This window comes from Chiroxiphia lanceolata, chromosome 2 (assembly GCF_009829145.1).
Source record: "Chiroxiphia lanceolata isolate bChiLan1 chromosome 2, bChiLan1.pri, whole genome shotgun sequence".
Taxonomy (NCBI): Eukaryota; Metazoa; Chordata; class Aves; order Passeriformes; family Pipridae; genus Chiroxiphia; species Chiroxiphia lanceolata.
Window position 1 is genome coordinate 72,566,192 of NC_045638.1, and position 25,421 is coordinate 72,591,612.

Consider the following 25,421-nt stretch of genomic DNA (forward strand, 5'->3'; position numbering starts at 1 on the left):
AGTGGGCTGGGAGCACACAAGGAGTTGTGAGGGGGCACAGCTGGGACAGCTGATCCCAGCTGACCAGAGGGGTGTTCCAGGCCATATGGCGTCATGTTGAGCACATAAACCAGGGGGAAACTTGGCTGAAGATTGCTGCTCGGGAACTGGCATTGGTCACTGCTTGTGAGCAGTTGTTTTTCATTTTGCATCATTTCTCCTTCTTGGGTTTTATTTGTCTTTTCTTAAATTATTATTATCTTCCTTTTAATTACAACTTATAAATACTAATATTATTATTTTATTTTATTTCAATTACTAAATTTACCCTTCCAATTTTGTTCTGCACCTCCTGTTGCAGGGGCAGGGAGTGAGGGACCAGCAGTGTGATTAGTTAGTTGCCAGCTGGGGTTAAACAATGACACAAGAGTACCGATGATTTATATAAGGTTCCTCTTTTTTTCATATACATATCTAGAAGGTTGCACTTAGCAAAACAAACAAACAAACAAACAAAAACCGCCAGAAAAATAAAAATCAAGTAAATACATTCCAGGCATAAGTGAAAAATATACTGGGTCAGTTACTGGTTGATAGATCTCTTTCTCTCATAAAAAGGGTGCTTACCAACTCTTGTCTAGCTACTGAGTGGTCCAGAATTTTCCTCTTTCACTAGCCACAGATCTGAATTCTGAAACAAAGACTAAAATTAAGATCAGAATAATCACTTATAGAAGAATACATAAAAGTGTAGCAATTTGGGAATCAAAATGGAGATTGAGAGTTGGAAACCTTCAGCAGTCTGATACCAACAACGGCACATTCCAGCTTCTATTGTATATGTATTTATTTCCTCTTTACATCATATCGTACATTTTCCTATTCATTATCAGCCTACTATCAGGGATGAGCATGTGCTCTTTAACTCACTGCTTTGCTTAATAATGCACTTGCTATATCTTCTTGTCTCACAACGCTTGTCACATTTCCAAGTACCCATTTCAAGCAGCTAATTACAGTCATAATCGGGGCACCTTTCAGACCAGCATACATGCCTCATGTTTGCCATATGGTGGATCCAAGCTCCCTGTCTTGTGTACTCAGCAAACATATAAAACCACAGCTTTTTTGAAACCTGTCGTAGGTCACTGAGACCTGACTCAGTGACATGCTAAACCCATTTTATCTCAAATTTCCCCAAAAGCTTCTCTTATACCAAAATACTTCAGCCAAAATATTACAAAGATTCTAACCCCTAAAAAAATGTAGTCTTCTGCAACATGCCTATCTGAATTTTAAGAGGGCTGTGACAAGTAGAGGCAATAACAACTTCAAGGTCCTGCCACTGGATTCATTACTCAGAATGGATACAGATATATTACGTGTCTACATCTCAGAGTTTGCCAGCTCCTGTACTCACAACTTGTCCTGCTTAGCACACAAGGTAATGATGTAAAGAAAGGCTGGTTTCAAGCTGACAATGAATATCCATAGAATTAATCAAAAACATCTAAGAGAAAGAAATACTTAAGCTAGAATGCTTCCAGTTCATGGCTTGCAGCATTTCTGCTACAGGAACTTTAGAGTTGCAAGGACATAAGCAAAGGTACATTTACTTTTTCTATACAATAGCCACCTCACAGGAATTCAGAACCTTCTCATGTTACAGTTGGTCAGCATTGTACCCCTTCGTCTGGCCACTTAGCTGTCTTCTGTCCTGTTTTATGCACTATAAACCATCACTGTGCCACAGAGCTTCAGAAAGAAAGATGGAAAGAAGAATTGTAGCAGTCGTTTTATCCATAAATGAGGACAGAAGATTATTATAGCTTCTGTTCGGGCCATTTCTGGGGTGGTTATTGGCACATAAAGCAGTTCTCCTGGATTCAGCTGAAACCTGAAGGATTATAGCAGCCCTTGTAGCAAGATTATTAAAAACAGAGCTAAACAAAGTGAAAAGATACAAAAAGTAAGGCTAGATTCTTCAGTGCTGTGAATGAGTTTACTGCAGACTGTTAAGCTATGAATATGGGCTAATTTTACACAAAGGCACTGGAACAGCATTATTTTAGATTCAAAAGTGGTGCTTTCCCCAGGGAAGACTCCCAGGAGAACAGCTTCCAATGGTTTTTGTCCCACCCTCCCTTCCCTCTCAACCCTGGGAAGAAATGCTATATTTCCACCCCTGCCAGAGAGAGAAAAATCATTCTACCAGGCTTGAAGTCCCCAAATGCTTTTAGTGGTTGTAATTTCCCCAGTGAGCAATTTTTAACAGAATGAGCAGATAAAATTACACTGCAAACCATCACACTGAAGGATAGAATCTTCATCATAATCAAGCATCATTCTCACAACTATTTCATCTCAGGAATTCCTTGAATATTCATTCCTCTTAAAGGCAAGGGACAGAGGTCTCTGAAGGACTCGAAATACATGCTGTATCCAGGAGTTCCTTCTACACTTTATTGCAATAGAAACAGTGGTTATATTTACTGGGCATGTATTTGCTGTTCTGTTAGGGTAAGCCAAGGCAGCCCCAATGGTCTCAGTTACATGTGTACAGCAGCTGCACATTTATGCTGTTTATGCCATTGCTATCTCAGCCTGAGTTCCCTACCAGAACTGTGGGATAATTAAATACCAGTCAGCCACTGAACCCAAATATGTAGAGGTGACATCGAGCAGTTACAGATTTACAGTCATGTAAATAAAATCATGATGAACCACCAGCTCTGCTCACCACATTTTTCCTCCTGATCCTCAATCCTTCTTTCTAGTACTATTTTTTATTCATGTGACTGCTGTGAATAATGATTGTTCTTATAAATCTTCCCAGATTCATATACTTAATCACACACTTCCTGCATCTATGACCAGGATAGCAGACCTGGCTTTTTAAGGCCACTTTTCAATTATCAGCTCTATGCTCACGTATTTTACCATTCCTCTCTTCCTTTCACAGTTTCTAAATGTCAGATGTATAATGCATTTGACATTTAGGGAAACACCAGCATTATAACAATTCCTCCAAGATATGACCATACCCTAATTTTTAGACAATACATGCTAATAAGCATGCAATTTTCAAGACTTAATTTCAACCCTAATATACATAATTTAAGTCACCAATTTAAAGCATCTTAGAATTTAAATGAGAACAATTGCTAGTCTAAAGAATTGAATTATAAGCATGATCACTGAACCAAAAATATGAGTGAGTTATAATTAGCATGTCTGCATGTAAAAGCCATAGTAAGAACTGATAGTGGTTACAAATAATTGACTTATGAATAGATATGTTCTCTGTGAACTTCAGAAATCTGTAACTCAAAATCATTCTCATTACAGAAACTGGTCATCTTAGCTGAAAATATTTCTATGGGTGAATTAGCCATGAAAATTAATCACTTTTATGGCCACAGAAAGAGGTTGTTCAGGGTCACTGTCCAGATAGTAAAATATTAGAAGCCTGTGATCTAGTTTATAATTCATGATAGGCTATAGTTAGCCCTACAGATATTAAAAATCCTGAATCAGAAATTGCTCTAGAGACATCTGCAGCCTCATAGAGTTCAAATACCAAGTTCAACAATTTTGTTAATATTTGTCTGTAAATTACAAAATTTTTGAAGAAATTGTTTATTAGTATTTGAGGTGGGCATCCCAGAAGAAAATGTATCAACAACCCTAGCTCTTAAAATTTCAGTATTGCTGCAATCACATGAAAATTCAGTATAAGTTAATCCTCATCATTATGGCTAACAGTACAATTATTCTGAAATATTTGAGCCCAGCAATATATTCCATGGGTCTACAGTTCTTCTCCAAACATCAGTGAGTGTTTTGATAGTGCAGAAAGGCCAAAGTTAATGACTATGGGAGGAAGGCAGAAATTAAGGTGTAAACCAAAATCAAACCAAATGACTATTAGCAGATGAGCCCATAACTGTTTTGCACCAGGAGAGATGAAAAGAAACATGAATGTCAAGCAATAAAGCAAATAATTTACTCATATAAATTAACATTTCAATCATGTTTAACACATAAAAATATGTAACAAGGCAGTTAAAATTTTACTGTGTAATAATTTTACATGTACTAATGTACATGACACACACTAAGCAAATTTCATTATGAATATAGCCCTAATCACTGCATTTTCAAGTCTGTGCTAAAGGTATTACTGTGAAGAGTTTTCCATTATTCTAAACAAAACTCAACTTGTTTTCTTCTCAATCCCCAAAAGTTACTAACAGTGTTATTACATTTTTTTACCACTTGGAAAAATAACAGAAAATATTTTCAAGCACTGAAAGAAACTCAGCAATATTTACTTGTTTACTATGATCAAAAAAAAATGTGTAATATTGCCCATTACAATTTCTTATTGATTTTCATTACTTTCTTTCAATGTTTAACTTTAGAGAAAATCCACTTCATACATTTGTTGCCCAGAGAGACAGGGGAATCTCCTTTTCTGGAGACACTGAAACTGGGCATGGCCCTGGGTGACCAGCTGTATCAGTGGATCTGCTTTGAGCCAGATTTAGGGATTTCCAGAAGACCCTTCTAGGCAATCTGATTCTGTGACTAACTGCAGAGTTTCTAACCTCTTAGATTCTCTGAGAAACTATTACCATTATCAAGTCACCAAATGTCTGTGATTGCCCATGCAATCAGTTTTGGATCATGAAAGATGCAAAATGATGCCATTAATTCTTTTTGACCATAAGACAAAGTAAGTCACGTAACTTCTCCGCTGGGTATGGGAACAGGGACATGGGCAGTTAGAGCATCTCAGCCAACAAAGAGTAACTTGATAAACTACTGTCACTTGATCATGACTCTCTCCCCATCTAGACTGCTGAAAACAAGGACAACAGCACAGAAGAAACCCCAGTTATGAATAGGCAAACAAGACAAAAGAAAATGTCTTACATAGTATTTTAAAAAGGACATTAGGTTAGGGTTTCAAACAGTTATGGTCAGAACACCAACAAAAGTACAATAGTAACTTTATTCCATTACTATCTGTTTAACAGAAGAGCAAAAGTGAACGTTAAGATCAGTTAATAGAAAACACAGCTTCTAACTGTTACCATACCTTTAGGTAAGTGAGCTCTGCAAGCAGCATTCTGGATGGATACCAGCTGGAGAAGGCTCCATTTGAGCTCGGATAGAATCGTGCCTCAGTGATGAGGGACTAGGCAAGATCTATCACCATGCAGGTGGTCAAGGCAGTATCATAATCTAAAGGGCATAGATGGAGTCTGAACGCAAAGACACAAACAGGTGCAAGTTGGAGAATAATCTCTAAAATATAAGTAGGATGGTGACCACCAACCAAGGCAGGAAATAACTGGGAAAATCAGGTAAGGAGGTGAGACTAGCCGTGCCAATGTAGGGAAGTTTTATAACATTACTAAATGTGTTCCTTTTTAATAAAATGAGGTGAATAGTTTCTGCTCCTGTTCAGAATTCTTTCTTTCACTTATGTACTCCCTAATGAATATACACACACACACATTTCCTTCTTTTGAAGATGACTGGATGAGAAAAAAGCACCAATTTAAACTTATCTTTGTGATGTCTTGCCAGAAAACATAAAAACAGTTCTGCTACTCTGCTCTATAAACAGTCATATATGGCACCCATTGTTAATATTCAAGATTTGGGAGGTCTGGCTAAGGAGTTTATACTAACTGAAAGTATATTCCTTTCAACGAAAACCTAACAGTGATAGTTTCCAACTCCCCACTTCTCCACATCATTAAATATGATCATAGTTAATCAAGCTTCTGTCTGACCTGTCCTAAATTGTACTTGTGTTATTATGCACTTGGATTCCCTGGATCTCTGACACTGGTATTGGCAAATAAGCATTCAGAAAAGTGCTGTTATTCAGAGTATAACTGCAAGCTTTTCTTTCAGTGGATTTGTTCCTGGCCAGAAAAACCCAACTAACTTTCATTTGATTACATGGATTGGAGTGGAGTGTCACTTTTATACATGTGCTAATTCTGTGAAAGCTATGTTGGATCCACAAAGAATTTCTGAGATTTTCCTCTTTGACACAAAAAAGGAAGTTAAACTCTTCGATTTTGTCACCAACCAAACTCACTGTTAAACCCTTTTCACTGAACATCCCATGCAATACAAAGCAGTCATCAGACAATAAAGCTAATGTTTGTGCAGGAGGAGTACATCTAGCTGGACAACCCCTCCATCCATCCTCCTTACACAGCTAACGTTTCCCGTGTCATGAACTGTCATACATGTCACTTCACTAATTTTTTAATGACATTTGTAAGTGTGATAACATATCTTTAAGCATTGTTACCACAATTTCCACCAAAGTGCCAGCGTGAACATTTATGTGATCATTTATATGTCACAACAACATGATTACTTGCCCTTCTGTCAGAGAAATTGGTCGTCTCATCTATTATAACTGAACATGTTTTTCAGAATACTCTCAGAAATATTCCCCGTGCTTTTAAGAGCCGTGATGCCCATTATCTCATTATAAAATAAGTAGAATAATCAATGTGCCTCAAATCATTTACGACTGTGGGATATTACTTTGCCGGCAACCAGAGCAACCGAATATAGCTGCAAGCCAGTCTTTCTACTTAAGCATGGTCAATACAATGGTTTGTAGCACAAACTTTTCACAGGACTACACCTTTTAATACCTTTATTACACTTGTCTTGTGTTCTGTTCCCTGAGAAGTGAGCAGACTGCTGATGTCCTCTGTGGTCTTCTGAAGAACTTCAAGTACTTTGTGGGGCTCTAACAAAGACTCAGTGCCTCTCACATTCATCTCATGCTTTAGTCCCAGTTAAGTGAGGACTGTCATGAAAGCAGTTTATGTACCTGTGAATAGTGAAAAGCCGTACAGAAGTCAAAACAAAGCGTACTGCCCTCAGTTCTAGAATAATCTAGCCAAAAAAAAAGAAAAAAGAAAGAAGAAAGTTATTTAAAGTATATATGCAGAAGAAATAAAAGAAAAACAGTACGATGTGTTAAAGAAAGCAGTAAAGAGACACAGTAGCTACCAAGAAAAGCATGAGATATGTATTCAGGGAAACATGTCCCCAAGACATACAATTCTGAAGACTGTGAATACTCAGCCATTTATCAGACATGAAGGCAAGGAGCCCACTAGGAGAGGAGAACTCCTCAGAGCAGCCTAGACTACTGAAAGCATTTAGCACCCAAGGGAAAAGGGTTTCTTTTCAAACATCTAAGACCATCAGAGTATCATGTTCTTTTATCTGAAGAGAACAAACTGTGAGCTATAAGAAAACTCTACTTGCCATAATAGCCTGCAAAAAGGAAAAAATTAAATTGCTAATTACTACTTAAATTACTAATTTTGGGTAAGGTTTTTATCCTGGCATGTGCCTATATAGAATTTATTTTTTATAAAGGTGTCTTCCAAAACGGTATTAAGAGGAAATGGAGCCATTACTTGCCCTGAATGTGTTGTTCCAGTGGCTAGTTACCTTGCTATTAAAGATTTGAGCTTAATTTTGAATCTGAATTTCTCTTAACTTCAACTTCCAGACATTACACTCTCTTCTGTAAGATTCGAGAGCCCTTCAAAATCGTGGTGAAAGTATGCTGTAGTCCAGGTATCTCTTGACCTTCTTTTACACTAATCAAACAGAGTATCCTTCACTATAAGACATTTTCTCAGTTCTTCAGAATAATTTCTGTGACTGTTTCCTGCATTCTCTCTCATTTTTTAGTACCTTTTTAAAATACACTGGCCTGAACTGTATCAAGCCTGTCTTCTGAATGCTGTGCCTTCTTCTTTGTTTACCATTACATCCATCTATCTTTATAACATGTCCATTCTTTGCCAGTGGTCCTGTGGGTTATTGAATAACCACAAGCCTGGCACAGGCTCTGTTGGAAGCTAGTGTTTTAAGAGGTTGTAGGAAAAAAAGTATTTTAATGAAAATTGGCACTTCTGTTATAATGATACATGATAAGACAAGTGCCTTTCAAAAATCTATTTCATCTGTGGAGGAATAAAATATATCTTCCCATTGTAGTAATATCATGTCTGTGTGACAAGACTCATTTTCTATTAAATTGGTATATATTGGCAAGTATTTTTTATGCTCTATTTTCTTTCTTTCCTTTGGAAATGGACAAAGACTAATTTAGAATAAACCCAAAACATTCTCTAAATGACCCCTACTTTAGTTATGATCCTAATTGTTTTCACTTTACCTAGCAATTCAGAAAAAAATGAGTGAAGACTTCCAACACCTAATTCACCAATGTATGGGGGAAAAAAAGAAAGTTTTTTAAAAAAAAGGTTAAATGGGCTGTGCAGTGCCCAGGGTATACCGGTTCAAAGATTCTGAAAGGTCAGTAATAACTGCACAATTTTGTGCATGGGCAGAGTTTGGTTCTGTACATGAGTGTCTAAATGACATTCATGTAACACTGAAGATTAAATCAATGTGAAGCTGAAGTCTCCTGAAATAAAATTCTAACAAAAGCCATTTCTAAAATGCATAGAGCCTGCTGTCATATATTGGCGTTTTTCACACTTCCTTTGTATAGCAAACCATTACTATCTGCAGGAGTTGTTACTAAAACATGAACTTGCTTAATTTTATTTAAGTTACCATGAGACTATGTATGAGGGAAAATAAAATCCAAAGGAAAAATAACTTCAGGTAATGAGGACTGTGATTCGATTAGGGGCTTCTTCAGGCTGGCTTTGGTTAGATGGATTAAAGTTTAGGAGTCGAAACAAAGGGATTAAAATAGAGGGTGCCTAGAAAGGAAGAAGAGAAGACGGATTTCGTGAAGGGAGGTCTGCTAGATGGTAGGGCCCCAGGAGCATAGTATGTCAATGTGTTATTTCAGGATATTTTTTTTTCTATTTGAATAGGTCTGCTTTGTTTCTGTGGATAGCTCCACATTTACTTGCTGGGTAACTCAGGATGCATCCTAAAGCCTGATGCTCCTACTGTTCGGGAAGTCACTGGAGCGGGTTATGTTTTTCATATCTCTGCTTTATGAAGAGACTTTCTATCCATGGCACAGCCCATGGTCCTGGAAGCAGACTTGCCACTCAGGACATGGCTGGGGCATGGCCCCAGAGGAGTAGTTCCCATGTATTGCCAGTCACAGACATGCAAAGGAAAGAAGTGCATATGCCTGGGCTTATCCAAACCTCCTGGATCCAGCAGGTCACAGACTGCCTGAAGGATGAGTAACTTCCAAACTACACCCAAGACAGAAAACAGCACCAGACTTCACACTTAATGCCTCGGGATATGCCAATATTATGCAAAGTCACATTGTGTTACCTGAGCTAGGTCAGAATATCTTTGTACATCACCATGGTAGTCACAGCGTCAGACAGGGATCCTAGCTCAGATTCAAAGCTAGCACAGTCCAACCTCAGCTTCCTGTTCCAGCACTAGGCTTTTCTGTGCTAGCTTGAGGGTCAGCAATCATCATCTGTATCAGAGATACAGATAAGTAGCAAGGCAGTGGTACAAGAGCTCTTTAGCTATGACCTGTCACTAATTTTTGCCTCTGTTAATCTTCACAATGCCTAAACAGAGATTTTCCTCTAAATTAAAACTATTCTGTTGTGCTACAGGGTGAAATCCATGTCAATGCCATTTGCCCTCATGACAACAGCACCATCTCACTAAAAGTGATAAACTGGCAATACAGGATACAAACATTAGCTTGCTTATAATGTGTTTTAATTGGAATGGAAATCATTCATAAATTAACTAAGTGAATAAACACAGCTCTCCAAAGTCCTAAATTAAAATATTCAATTGAAACGCTTGTCTTCCCCATTTGTGAAACAGATGTTAAAACATTTGAAGAAAAGCTTTTGCATTTTTATTGCCAGTGTTCTAAATGGAAGAGTGACAGAAGATAAAACACACCAAATATATTCAGTCCAGATCAGAGGAAAGTATTTATTACATTGTCATATAAGGAATCAGTGGATAAAACTGGGAGACAGAGATCAGCAGCAAGGTGATATTCATTTTTAATCCTTGTTATAAAGCAGGAAGGGCACCAGAAATATGAATGAATAATCTTGAATCATCCAACAAAGTTACACAAGGCTTAGTACAATGACTGAGGTTGACTGGAATGAAGGATGGCACCATGCGTGATTACTGATTACATTACTCAAGAAAGGAGAAGGAAATCTTCCCTCCAGATTCCAATCATCCCCTAGGACCAGATTTTCCAAAGTGCTTTAGGTATATAGTCATGTAAATGAGGAAAAAGAATATTTTCCTAAAATTTCCTAGGCTTTTCTATAGACCAACTCATCCCACTGTTTTGACTTGCCCTGGACAACAAGCTTCTATCCACTGACTGTATAGGGGACCTTGGGAGACTACCTGCTGCACACAAACATATGCATCTCTTGTCTAAAGCTGTTTTGTGTGGCTCCTCTGACCCAGTGGCTTATATGCAAGTTCAGTTTCTAACTCACTACAGGTCCCACTAGCCTGCCTGCACTACTCAATATGTAACAGCTTTGTAAATCTGGCCATGTGTCCCTAACAGGGACAGCAGGCATCCCCCTGCCCAGGCTGCCCCAGCTCTCAGCACACTGTCAGGTGCTACCTGCTCTAGACCTGATACTGGACACTGCTCCTTTAAATCTTTTATACCATATTTTCATTTTCATATGGTTATAGACCACAGATTCACAAAATGGTAGAGTATCTAAGGTGGAGCCACTCTGGTGGTGGTCTGGTCCAGTCCCGCAGCATCTGCTAGAATAGGTCATTCAGGACCTACCTGAAAGGAGGTTGTATCTGAGGAGGGTTGGCCTCTTCTCCCATGTAACTAGTGACAGGATAAAAGGACATAGTCTTAAGTTGCGCCAGTGGAAGTTTAGGTTAGACACTAGGAGGAATTTCTTTACAGAAGGGGTGAATAGACATCAGAATGGACTGCCCAGGGAGGTGGTAGAGTCACTGTCCCTGGATGCATTTAAGGAAAGACCGGGCACAGCACTTGGTTCCATGGTATAGTTGGCATGGTGGTGTTCCATCATAGCTTGGACTCTATGATTTCAGAAGTCTTTTTCAAGCTAATTGATTCTGGCATTCTGTGATTCATTTTCACATGGTTATAGACCACAGAATCACAGAATGGTTGAGGTTCTAAGGTGCCTATGGTGGTGGTCTGGTCCAGCCCCATATCTCAAAGCACGATCAGCTAGAATAGGTCATTCAGGGCCATGTCATAGAATAATAGAACCAAATAATAGTTTGGGTTGGAAAGGACTTTCAAGATCATCTAGTTCCAAATGCCCTGCCACGGGCATGGATGCCACTCACTAGATCAGGTCACTCAGGACCCCATCCACCCTGGCCTGGAACGCTCCCAGGGAGGGTGACGTCATCAGCTTTTGAGTACCCCCGGGGGCGGAGACACCACGAACTCTCCGGGCAAACCCATGCCAGCAGCAATTGACCACCCTCACGGTATACGGACAGTTTCGATTTTAACCATTTTCAGGAGGCTCTTGCTGCAAAGGAAAAGCCAGCTGCCCACCGTAAGGCCGGTTTGAGGGGAGCGATCGCCTCGGGGGTGGGCGCGGCGGTACCTCGGGGGGTGCGGCGAGGAGCGAGGAGGGGGTGTCCGCCCTCTTCCCACCCCCCGCCTCCTCCGCGAGCACCTGCGCAGGCGCGCGCGCACGAGGCGCGCCCCCGCCCCTTCACACACACACAGGCACACGCCCTGCGCGCGCGCGCGGGGTGCGCGCACCTGCGCTGCGCCCTCGGCCCCCCCTCCCGCGCGGCGCCGGTCCCGCTGGCGCCTGGAGAGGGACCGCGTCGACCCCTCTGTGCCTCCTCCTTCCTTCCATCCTCCGACCCGCCGGGGGATAAGCCCAGGTGAACCGCCGCCGCGGGTGCGTGGAGTGTGTGGTGGTGTGCGTGTGGTGTCCGCGTCGAGTTTGTAAGTTCTCAGAGAAGATAAAGCCCCCCTTCTCCCTCCGCCCTCCCCACCCCCACCAGCTCGGGCGGGGTTTCCTCACTGGGGGTCGGTGAAGGATATTCTCCCCTCTCTACCCCCCTCCATCGTGTCCGCTCCCTCCGCGACCAAAAATAATAATCCCGCTTTGGGATCGTGGCCGCTGGATAATGGGGTTTACGCCGCCCCGCAGGCGGCCCCCACCCAAAATTGCGGCGCTTAATGGGGGCTTCAGCTGTTTCATGGTCTGCCTCCAGTGCCGTGCCTTCGTGCCTGTTCAGCTGAAGGAAACTGCCCTACGGGTCACTCAGCCTCCGCGCCTCGGTCTGTCCCTTGGTGGATAATCTCGGGCAGTTTTAAATATCCCCCCCCCTTTTCTTTTTTGTTTTTGTTTTCTATTGTCACATTTCTGTAACAAGTGCCTGCCTGTACATTAGGTTGGTGTTGCTGACTCGGGCAATGCATGTTCCGGGTGGGATGATGTGTCCAGTGATGTGCCTGAACATTAAAAATAATGTCTTTCTGTTGAAGAAGACAGGGGTTAAAATGAATGAAGATCTGAAGGTTAATTTGAGCTGGCTGCCTCAGGATCATGTAGAAGCCAGCTCTACAGAGAATGCCTCAGCTGCAGGCTCCTCCCTGGTTCCTGTCGTAGACCCTGAGCCAGAGCTTTTGGTAAACCCCTGGGACATTGTCTTATGTACTTCAGGGACCCTTATCTCCTGCGAAAATGCCATTGTGGTTCTGATCATTTTCCATAATCCCAGTCTTCGCGCCCCCATGTTCCTCCTGATAGGCAGCCTGGCACTGGCAGATCTCTTAGCGGGCATTGGATTGATCATCAATTTTGTTTTTGCCTACCTTCTGCAATCAGAAGCTACAAAACTGGTTACGATTGGACTGATCGTTGCCTCTTTCTCAGCATCTGTTGGCAGCTTGCTGGCTATTACTGTTGATCGTTACCTCTCCCTGTATTACGCTCTGACTTACAATTCAGAGAGGACTGTCACTTTTACCTATGTCATGCTTATATTGCTCTGGGGAGCATCTATCTGTATTGGACTGCTGCCTGTAATGGGCTGGAACTGCCTCAGAGATGAATCCACCTGCAGTGTTATCAGACCACTCACTAAAAATAATGCAGCTGTCCTTTCGGTCTCTTTCTTGCTTATGTTTGCCCTCATGCTGCAGCTCTACATTCAGATCTGTAAAATTGTGATGCGCCATGCCCATCAGATTGCCTTGCAACACCATTTCCTGGCCACTTCCCACTATGTGACCACCCGAAAAGGAGTGTCTACTTTGGCCATTATTTTGGGGACTTTTGCTGCTTGCTGGATGCCTTTTACACTTTATTCTTTAATAGCAGATTACACCTATCCTTCTATATACACCTATGCCACCCTCCTGCCAGCTACCTACAATTCCATTATCAATCCTGTCATATATGCTTTTAGAAACCAGGAGATACAGAAAGCACTTTGGCTCATCTGTTGTGGCTGCATTCCTTCTAACCTGTCTCAGAGAGCAAGATCACCTAGTGATGTCTGATTGGCAGCCAGGAGGACGCTCCTTAGCACGTTACTTTCCAGACATTCTGTCTTTGGTTTAGATGCATTCATTAAATGGTGTGTGATGGGTTCAGATAAAAACCACAGGATGGACTGACCTTTTTGTAAACAGAAAACCCCAGTGACCGAAATCAATTGAGTGGTTTAAGGGAGATTTCCCAAAATCAAATTAATCAGTGTTCTTACAGATTTATAATGTTGCTCAGGGTCTTTTTGTCATATTACCCAGACTTTGCCATGTTTGCCATGATTTTACCTTCACCTTTCTAATTAAAATTGGATTAAAACAGCATACCTCCTTTGAAATTGTTTATGTGATTGAATTTAGTTATATTGCATGTTATAATCTGTTGTCAGGATGTTTTTTTCCTCTTTAATTTTTTTAAAAAAGAAAAAAAAAACCAACCAAGTCCTGTTACTGCATATGTATATCATCAGAATGCGCTTCAAAATAATGGCCAATTGTACTGACTTATTGGTGTTTAATCTCAGTGCAACAAATTTGGTCTAAGTGAGGAAGTACTTGTACAGCTTTTTATTTTACATCTCAGCATGAATTAGGTTGATAATTGTTTTTAAGGGTTACCTGTTTTCTCATGAGTTCTGGCTGGATGTTAAACCAAAAGATATGCATTGCTTTCCTTTTCAAAAGTCGACCATATGTTTTCCCTTAGATATGGGACATCAGAGATCACTATGCTATTAATTTTAAAACTGATTGATGGGGGAGAATCTCTGAAACTGATGAAGCAACGTGGCCTCTTTCAGCTATGTGTTTGTAATAGATCAAACACTAGGTTTCTCAGACAAGTTTGTCTTTTCAGAAGAGTTAAAAAAATCTTTAATAAAATAACCTACAAGTTGCTCGCAGCACATATTTAGCACTACATGAAATGATTTTCCTAAGTTTGTTTTCAAGTCAAAACTATTACCACTTGTTTTCATTGTTCTCCTATGTAATTTTAAATACTGACATTTATAAATTCTCAGAGCATATCTGGTTCATAATTGTATGCAACCAGAACTGCAAGAGGAGACAAAAACGGTGTTTTCTCCTTTTCTGGCAGTTTCATCCACTACAGAACATGATTCTTTGCATTGTACCCATGTCAGTTCACTCCGTTGTAAGATGATAGTTCTGGTCTAAAAAGCAGAGCTTCCTTTCATGAATGGTTAAATTTCAAACTGCTTCTAACCTTTCACTGGAGCCACATTAGAATGCACTAGAAATAAAGCATTGTTTTCTAATTTGAAGACTTGATTGTCAGGGAGAAAATATTCCTGACATATGTCTTTGTGAAACTTACAGTATGCCCTCATGTCAGTTCATGGAGTTTAGAGTACCACTTCCGTTAGTGTTGATGGGAGCTAAATGTGTTCATGCCCTGGCACCAGTAGGAGGTTATTTTCCCTTGAATGTCTAAGTCAGCATACTGTATTGTTGCTTCAGTACCTTCTATTAAAAAAACCCCAAACAAACTCAAATGTAAAAATAGCAATATTTACAGTTCAATGAAAAAATATACCTGTATAGTAGAGATAGTAGAGACAACTGCATTGCTGGTCTGGATTTTTCCAAATGGAATCAGTCCTTTTCACGTGGACATTCGGATGACTGTAGCTTTTTGTGGCAAAGTTTCTGTGACGTTAAGAATCATATGCTATACACAAAGCTGAATCTCAAATGTGAGTTGTCTGTAAACGAGGCTCTGTAGACATTTTTATGAGCAATAACTAATTTTAGTTGCAATGCTGGGTTTAAATTCCATTGTTTACTTGGTTCAACCTTCATGATATTTGGCTCTTACTTTGTAATCTGATTAATTTATTAATTGCATGGCATGATCTAGTAGAGCTGTGAATTTGAAGCTCCCCTGGCTTCCCTGTGATTTACAGGTGCTCAGCAGAGTTAAGACTATGACTTCTGCTCAGTGTGGGATATTGGTGTTCTTTATCTACTTCTGAATGCTAATGAAACTTCAGTTGTTGCATTTTTGTGTAAGAAATACTCACTTTGTAGAAATCTGTGCTACGTATGTGTGCAGTTTTGCAAGTATGCAAAGTATTGGGAATTAATGGCAGTAAAAATCATGAGATGAATAATGTAGGGAGGCTCAATAACATAGAATGACACTTTAAGTTAGTCACGCAAACTTTACTCCCTTCTTTTTTCCTGCATTTGTTCTTCTTTATCAGATTGCAAAACATATGATGATTATAAAAGCTAAAACTGCGACCAAAATTCAGTCCAGAGGGCAACTGTTGTTTTGCTTATGCAGATCTGTTCTCATCCTCTTGGATAACTTCACAGGCATTAGCATTTTTCTCTACACAACACCTGTGTGATGGGGAAGCCAGAAAAAGACAGCACAGAGGGAGGTAATCTCATCCTCTCATGCTGGTTCACCTAGTGTCCTTGTCATCTTCCTTGCTCCACAGGCTGCTCGAATCCACAGAGGCTCTCCAGAGCGCTGGGGGAGCTAACCTTTTCCTTGTGCCAGAGCAGAGAGATTTGTAATTGGAAGCTTCTCTCCTGAGGAACACTGCAAGTCAAAGAGGAAAGAAGGATTAATTATAGCAGTCCCACAAAGCTAGCTCATAGGGATGGGATTTGCCCTTGTTTTGAGGAGTAGTGCGTGGTTGTCTTTCACCACATACGGATGAGAAACATGATTCTGCCTCCCAAGCCTCTGCTGTGACCTCCAGGGAGGATGTTGTCTCTTCCAGAAATATGTTCTTAAATTAAGACTGTGCAGCACAGGCCAGAAAATCCTACTGGAAGTCAATGACATAGGTTTGCCCGCAGCTGTCAGGCCAAACTTTAACATGGTTTGCAGTACTTGGCAGGTGCTATATAACACACCTTTGAACAAACTCTTCAGAGTAGGGCCAGAGCTGTGTGTATGAAGGTGCCGACCTCACTCGCACAGGAGGATTGCTTGACAGCTAGCCACTTTCCAGACCCTGAGGAATTAAGCAATTCCCTGCTGTCCCCTCAGGATTACAGGATAGGCCCCAGTTCGGTATGGTGAGGTGCCGGTATCCATCCAAGATCCCTCTGAAACTGGCAGAAATCCCACCAGCTTGCAGGATTCTGATATTTTGTTGTCCCATCAAACAACACCCATGTGTAAGACCAGGGAGGTTAGATTCTGTGTACAGTGAAGTAGCTTTCACATCTCCATCGTAATGACAAAAGACTTCTATTTCTTAATATGTCATTTACTTTAAAGAATTGAAGTTCATGTTTATTTATTGAAGCACTTGACCCAAAGTTAGTAACAGGTTATATCTTGATGAGAAAAATTTACTGTGGTCGCTTTTTCATATGTTCATCCTCAAAGCTTGGGAGAGGATTTTTTTAGATAGTCATCTTTTTTTTTTTTTTTAACCATTTCTCCTAACAGTAAGATTTCAGCAATAAGGGGAAATATGTGTTTAGCACAAAAGCAATAAAATCCTCCATGTTGCAGGTAATATAAACTGCTGAGAAAACTCAGAGCAATAGAGAGGAAGCAATATTACTTTAAACAAAAAACAGTAACTTGCATAAGGACTTTCAATTAGCATAAGTCTTCCTTTGTTAAGCAGATGCTATCAGACCGATGTGGGACATCATTTCTGGTTGATTTGTCTTATTAAGTTCCTGAATAGAATTACACAGCAATAATATTTTATTGTAATTCTTGGGTCCCAAATTTGTGCTATTGGCAAGAAAAAATTACATACTACGGTGGAGATTTTTATTCTTTTCATCATTTGGCATTTAGTTGCACAGCATTCTGTAGGTAAATTGTGTTCAGGATTTCCAGTTGTAACAGAAAATACTGAATTTGCCATGCTTATCAAGATGGACATGATAAATGGTGCTGGCCCATTCTGAAGACAGCTTAGTTTTGGTATCAGTGAGGAAAACCCCTACCAATACTCAGGCTATTTGGAGGCTAGCTGAAAGGCCTGATATTGCTGCTGTGTCTTCCTACCATGGACACTCAGTAACATAAGCAGCTGTGTCCATCTTTTAGTGTTCAGCGACCAACCTTGAGGCATCTTGGAGTCACTAAAGCCCCTCCATGGACAGCAGTGAACTTTGGCTTAAACCAGCAGCCATGCTGTCCCCACAGAGCTGTTATTTTGTTACCTCATTTTCTTAGGGATTGTTTAGCCTTTAAAAGTAAGATGCATGAGACTTCATTTCCCCAAGGTGATAAGCAACCTGCTGGTGACTGGAAGTTGGGATAAAATAGCATCACTACAAATCAAGCCCCTGAAACATAACTACACACTCATTACTTAAAAAAAAAAAAAAGAAAGTGGTTCTGTAACGTTCAGAACATGATTTTCAAAATGTTGGCCCCAACTTTTATGAAAAGAAGGTGTACATTTCTGTGTACAATAAATAAAGAAATAAAAATAAAAATAAGAATTAGACAGAGTAGTCACTATGTAAAAAACCACTAGCTATTCTGTCACTTTGTCTGAGATACTGAGTGGTTCTAGTTCTGCTTAGTGGTAGTCCAGAGATGTTCAATGGCGAAAAATTAAGATCTCTCAGTCTCTGCTTATAGAGAACTAAAAGGAAGGGACTAAAAGGAAGTGGTGTAATTTATATGTCATGAATAAGCAATAGGTCACAAAAGATAAATTAGGCATGCGTATCTCCCTCATTTGTCAGTATAAGAATGATGGGACTCTCAATAAACTTGAAAGGTCTCCTGTCTGGAAATACTTTTTTGGTGCAAAAGGAAATTACCCCTTAAAATTGGGTGCTGCTGTCTTCTTCAGACCAAGAATTCGCAGTTCCTCTTAATGCATGAGAAATCTGGGTGAACTGCAAGGATATCTGCTTTCGTATTAGGTGAATGATGAGAGGTGGAAGTCTTTATGGCTTGGTGAAACAGCCAGATACTCAGTGCTTGAGCTTGGATAGGAAGGATGCTTGAATGAATGCATCCCCTGAGAGAACATTATTTTGAGCTGTCCATTTGGAACCTGACCCAGTGCACATGGAGCACCTGAGAGGGGCCCTGGGACTGCCCTTGTTCTGGGGTGTATTGCAGCAGTCCTATATCCTTGAGGCTGGCAGTATTGTTGCTCCTGTTGAATGGTGTCCAGAGAAAAGAGAGGGAGGGATATGATCAGAAGTGAGATCCCCCTTCCTTGAAAATGTCACCTCATGTTTTATTCAGATTATTACTTGTCTTATTAGCATAGTCTTGTGTGGTTCCACTTGAAATCAGAAGAGAGGTTTTGTGGAAAAACATTGAAAATGCACAAGTAGCACTACCAGCAGATTATTTTACGATAAGTCATTAGGTATTTCTGTTTCTTTTGAGGAGCAGCTGAGCCTGTAACTTCTCAGTAAATGTTTCTTTGAAAACAGTATGCCTTTACACTAAAAAAAGTTCATGCTGTGGTTTATTCACAAAATTATTGTGATCTTGTAAGCCGCACAAAGAGTTGCACATTTCATTTACTCTTACACAAACATCTTCTAGAAGAGAAGGAAGAAAATGAAACCTGACTGTAGGTTAGGTGAAACCCTATTGCAGTTAACTAGTGCACCACTGCTGTGATGCAAATTAATTCAGTGCCACCAAAAGGATAAAGGGAGATTTTTCCAGTGGAGATTTTTTGCAAATAGGCGAGAGAGTAAAACTCACTTTAGAACAGCAATCAAAGTTGCCATCACAGACTCCTTGAATTGTCTTTTAAGGAAATTGTCCTCACCTCCCCAAACCTTCGTTTTGCTCTCTACATATGCCAAGGCAATTTTTACATGCTCACTGACATGCTAGATATTTAACTAAACAAGACAGTATTATGGGTTTCCCCCTCACAGGTAGGGGGAAGAGTCTTATGTCCCAGAACTAATGACCCGATTCAATTATCTGATAGCTCTAAGTAACATAGACCTTTCTAAAAAGCATAGAGTAGTTATGGGCTTTCAATGCATATTTGGGGGCTTCCTTAAATTACTAGTGTAGAGTATTAGTATTTCAACTGAGGGCCGTAGGATTATGGCTTGGGTGTTTTTTATTTTTTTTTTTTTCATCCTTCACCTCACCACCACTGCACCCCCAGATGTCTAGTACAGTCCTTTTTGTTTAAAGACAAACATTGGTTTACAGTTGGATTCGATGATCCTAGAGGTCTTTTTCAACTTAAATGATTCTGTGATTCTGAGTACCTGCCTCTCATAAGTACAGTGGTGCATTTTTAGGTAAAAGCTTATTTACAAAGTTTTTTAATAGTTTGATATAACCCTTTCAAATATAATAGCAGCGCTTTTTTATTTAACAACTTCAATGAGCATTTGCCTTGCACTGGAAATGTCTGATTCACCTGTGGAGAAGAAAAACTGGAGGGAAGTGTACTGCTACCATTTTTTTTACTCTAATATTCTTTTTTCCTCAAACCATTTGATCCCAACCATGAGGTCTGAGCACAGGCCTAGTCCCAGTTCCTCAAGAAAAAAGCAAGCCAATACGCTCTGCACAAGCTGAAGACTGCATCCTGCAAGGATTTACCTTAGAAAATGGAGGCGCAAAGAGGTACCAATAAAATAGATTTTTCTTTTAAATATAAACTCATTCTTAAAGGGAAATGCCTATGTTCAGATTTAACATAAAGAGTTTAAGTAGTAATTATATTATATGCTGAACAGAGAGTTTCTTAGAGTATTTTGGTATGCCATTAGCTTAATTACGTATGATGAGCTATCACTTTTAAGTAGCATAATTACATACTTAAATATAATATATATACACATAATTATTATGATTATTTAATTTATTTTTTATATACATGGTATGGTATATCTCATGCTCTATACCTTCAGTGTTGACATGGTCAAAGTGTAACATCTTTGCTGAGGCGGTTTTATATGTTTAAAGAAAAATATTGCCGAACTTATATGAGTCTTGCAGACACTGAAAGATTCAGTGGCAATTGATGTTTCCACAAAGAAAGACCAGCTAGAGGTTTGGGAAGGGAGGCAAATTCTCATGTCTTGAATTTGGATAAACCCCACTTTGAGATTACAGGAATGTGTTCTATCACCACATGTGGGACAGAATGCAGGAAGGATATTTGTCACAAACATGAGCCTATGTAGCAGCTATATCTTCCTGAATACAATGTTCCCTGTTCTCTCCTGCTCTTTTTCTGTCTTTCATAGGTGCTTTGGTAACAGGGCTGCTCAGATCATGAGTCTAAACAGCACTCCACACAGTTATGTGACACAGGTGCACATTTTGCACTGGCTGATGCCAGAGTATCTAAAAAATTTTATGCATTCATTTTTAAAGGGCACGTAAATTACATATATGTTTCGATGATGTTCTAGGAAAAAGGTCTAGGACCTCTAAGATTTAGGGCCAACATATAGAGCTCTTAATGCATTGATTACTTACGGTCCCCATAGAATTTTCCTCTTACTTCAGTGTTCACTAAGATTAAACCCATCAAAATAATCAGGAATTTGGCTTCACCATTTTCAGGGAAGAAATATTTTTATAGTATGCAAATGAAAGCAGCATGACCTGGCCCTTTGAAAATTGAGGTACCCTCATCCTGAAAGGGACATAATGTTGTGTCCCCATGGAGTGTGGGGAGTTGTGCCCCATTCATGAGTTTTTGTTTTGCCACTCTTTGGTTGCCCTCTGACGATGTACTCCTTCAGTATATGAGCAACACTCAGTTCACTTTGTGGTGCCTCTTGCCCCAGAGGGCTCATGAGAAAAGAGCATGGAGGTGAGGCTTTTCTGTAGGGTTGATTGTAGGTCAGAGCATGCTGGGTTTGGAAGGGAGCTCTGCTCTCAGCACAGAGCTTTTTGACGACATGACAGAAAATAGCGAGCCTTCTTCGATCACATTCCAGCCAAATCTGAGCTCCTTTCTTTTGTATTGGTCTTTCAGTGTAAGCAGAGACTTTCCTTAGTCCAGGAGGAGGAGAGTAAGTCGTGGCTGGGAGTTAGCATGCTCCAGCAGGGAGCTTTTTACACAGCAGCTACCCCAGAGCTGAGCAGCTGAATGTACAGTAGTCTGCTTCTGAATGCCGGCCGGTCCCTTTAGGAAGAAAATGCACTTTTCGAGAATGTAGGAACAGTATGTGTGATTTGTGCCAAAAGTGTGGAATAACTATTGCAGCTGAAGAGGCAGGTAAATTGCCTAGATTACATATGCAGCAAAATACTCAGGCAATCTCTAGGGTTACTTCCGTGTGCTCCAATATATTTTATGTTGAAGATAATAGCAGTCCCGTGTATGTATGGAGGAGGACAAGAATATTGACTTTTCTGTTAGGCCTCAGCCAGAGCCAGCCAAAGGAAATGGACATTCTTGGTTTTGTCTTTGTTTCTAGAAAGAGTCACGTTACACCTCTATCCATTTTGATGTCTACATCTTTTTACTCTTTTGGGCTTAAGGCGTCCTTTGTTTGGTCTCAGCTTTACTGTCACAGCCAAAATCTACAAAAATTGGTTGTAAATGTGTTCACAAATGAAATTTCATTTGTATGTTAGGATAAGATGCTATAAATGTGCCTCTGAAATAAAGCTGTAAAACTGTCTTTAACTTCAGGCCATGAAATTTGGAATACCCTGGGCTAGTAGAACCACTTGTAATTTCCTAGACTTAATAACTAGACCCCCACATTATTTGTTGCCAAATGCAATTAAAAATAACCCATGGTTTGCCATGTTCATCTCATCACATTTTCAGAGAGAACTTTTCTGAGGACACATGGTATTATTTAGGTAAACACCTGGTACTACTGACTGCAGTGTAGTTCTGTGCTGAATTCTAAAAGCCTTAGCGAAAGCATCTGCATGGGGGATAGTTCTCATCTCACTAGGAGCCAGATGGATTGAAGTTCTGCATGTTGTGCTTTTTATATGAAAACCAATTACTGGTTTCATACATAAAGGCCTGCGGTTATTTCTTATACTAATTTAGGTGTTTTTTTTTAATTTAACCGTGGTTGAAGTTTGAACCATACCTTGCCAATGTATGAAGTGATTTTAAAAGGAAGTGAGACATCTTGGCCTCAGTTTCCCTTAAGCTTAAAGCTTTGAATTGCGACTACAGAGCTTCTTGTTGTATACAAGATAGTAATTTAATGCACTTTATTTAAAAAAAGGCACAAATTATTTTCTTTATAAAATGGTACAATTGCACTATGCTGTAAGAATTGGTTACTAAATATAAACTGTACAGTTTTGTAGTCAACATTGTGTTTAGTCATAAATGATGGAAACAAATACATGTTTCAGTTAAATGTTAATTTTATATGTGGTGTATGTAACCATAAATAAATTTTCCTTTCTAAAAAAAAAACTTGTTCATTTCATTTCATTGAATTTCACATTCTGTTGCAAATAACAATATCCTTTCTACAAATATAAAATTAAGTATGTTCCAGTGCAAGGAGATGACAGATAACACTGACTAAACCTGGGGAATTAAATTCAGATGTCCAAACTTCAGTTCAATTTCTGTAGGTCCCCTGCATCTACTAACACTCCAGAAGAAAGTATCAGTTTTGTACAAAAACACTGAAAGAAGAGCTAAGAGGAGTTCTTGAATGTGGAATTCCAAGTGAAAGCCAGAGCGGCCTTCCAAGACCTTTCTTTTTTGGTTTGTCTCTACTGCACTCACTTCTGACACACTGCAATTTATTATCACTATATACACTCAGATTTTGGGGAAAAAAAATAAATGCTAAATGGATGTAAATATTTGACTTAGCAGTCATTAACTGGGAGAGGTAACAGTTGCAAGAAACTATGTTAACCTAGATTTTTTTTTTTTAGACCTTTGGTCCTAATCCTCCAATTAAATAACTGCAAAATCAGATGCATGATCAGAGTTCTGTATTTCCAATTTGACTGTTACAGACAGGCTAAAAGAACATGCTGGACCATCTAATTTTCCAAATTAAATTTTTTATAAAATGTATATCTTAATTCTTTTAAATGGTTTTCTTGAATCCTCAGCTTATTTTCCAGGCATATAAATAGATGGGCTGAGTTACATCTCTCGCCGTAAGACTGACTGTTATGTGCCTTCTGTACAAAATTGACCAGTGACTGGCAGATACCCAGGTAAGTGACCAAGAGCGCGGCTGCTTCCTCTACATGATGCAGGACTACAGTCCTGCAGCTCAGATGTATACTGGAAGAGATCTTAGTGATGTTTACTTCTACCAGACGCAGCTGTCCTCTCCACCTCTCACATCAGACATTGAGGCAGCATCTGTTTTATCTAGAGAAGAAGTTGGTATCATGGTGCAGGAGTAGAAACCCAGTTTGTTTTTCTGTAGTTAAACTACACCGAAAGAACTACAGCACAATGGTGATTGGGATGTATTTGATAAATGCTTTTTGCTTACAATAAACATGAACCACAACTACACAATACAGACCCTTAGGAACAGTCAGCCATCCACTCTGTTAAACTGGTAAAGAAATAAAAATTAGTTTGGAAAAAAAGCAATAGAGAGGGAGGAGAAATAAATGTTTCACCTAATGGAGAAGCCAGTATTGAAATCATGTGGCCATGGCTGTTTGGGGATCAGTTTGGGCTTGATTAGGACTTTAGTTTGGACTTTAGGCTGGAGCCTAAAGTAGGACAATAAACTAAACCTGTTCTGACTGTGCAATGCATTTTTAACCTGCTTTTAAAGTCAGGACAAGCAGGAACAAGCCAGGAACAGCAGGGTTGGGTGGTTCAAGCATCTTGGTGTTGCTGTGTTAGTGCCCCTTCAACATCTCCCAGCATTGGCATCTGCCTAATGGATGGAATTACCATTAATAGGGCAAAATGACTGCCCAAATGAATAAATAAAATAGTAAAAACCTGCCAAAACTTAATGGTAATCAGCCAGAATGTAAAGATATTCCTATTAAAATGGTGGAAGTATTAATGATGTTACAGAACTGGTAGATATCCTGGCTGCATTTTTGTTTAGTGCAGGTAACATCCTGCTTATGAAGCAATCCACAGTATCACAAGCTCAGGAAACAGCACTCTAATTTAAACAGTGTCTTGGGTTAACTGGGAACCTTAGGCATTGGCAGTGCTTAGACCAACCAGTAACAAGTACTTTGTGCCTACTGCCGATTGTGTGGTGCTTTATGAAGTATGGTTGAATATCAGATATGCCAGCTAAGTCTGGAACTAAGCAGAGGGTAACAGAATTATTAAAAATGGAAATACAACAGAAGGCTTCTGTGGCCAATAATAAATGGCCAGTGTACTTACAAGGATAAAGTACTTGAAAGCTGTCAGGACATGAAATAGTTTCCATGCTACCGTAAGCAAAAGAAAGATTCTTTATATGAGGCACACAATTGGAAATTAAAAAGCGTAGTTTGGTGGTTTTTAGTTTAAGGAGGCTTGACTGCGTTGTTCCAGATGCACATGCCTATTCTTAGGTTCACTTAAGGGTTTGTAAGTCATATCAGAGAAGAATTGAGGTGGATGGACTTTTGGACACAGTGCAGCACATCTTACCTTCTTACTAAATTCCTACGAATCATCTTATTTCTAGCAGGATATCAAAGAACGTCTGCAACCTCACCACTGTCCTATGCAAAGTGTGAGCCCTGTGCAGTTAGTGGCTATTTTACACTCATTGCTGAAAACATTACAGGAGATATCATCAATCTGGCATGTATGACAAAGACAACTCCATTTGCAGATATTCAGACTTTAAAAAAAAAAAACATACATACCTTTAAAGTTATTTTGAAATAACCTATAATTATGTGGCTCTAATTACTTTTTTCTCTAGAATTCCTTTCAAAATTAGCAGCTTAAACCTATTTTTAAAATGTTTTTTAATTGAAATATCCTTATAACAATAATGC

General features: G+C 39.6%; 1 protein-coding gene across 2 annotated transcripts; it reads left to right on the forward strand.

Annotated features, from left to right (window-relative positions):
- Positions 1 to 11,800: 11,800 nt before the first annotated feature.
- GPR12 (G protein-coupled receptor 12) lies at positions 11,801 to 22,904 on the forward strand. Of its 2 annotated transcripts, none has more exons than XM_032680413.1 (2): positions 11,801 to 11,898; positions 12,512 to 22,904. In XM_032680413.1, the coding sequence occupies exon 2, from the start codon at positions 12,524 to 12,526 to the stop codon at positions 13,526 to 13,528; it is 1,005 nt and encodes a 334-aa protein (XP_032536304.1). In that variant the 5' UTR covers positions 11,801 to 11,898; positions 12,512 to 12,523; the 3' UTR covers positions 13,529 to 22,904. The 2 variants fall into 2 exon arrangements, with proteins under 2 accessions (XP_032536304.1, XP_032536305.1); XM_032680414.1 differs by having other exon boundaries at positions 11,817 to 11,915.
- The last annotated feature ends 2,517 nt before the right edge of the window (positions 22,905 to 25,421 follow it).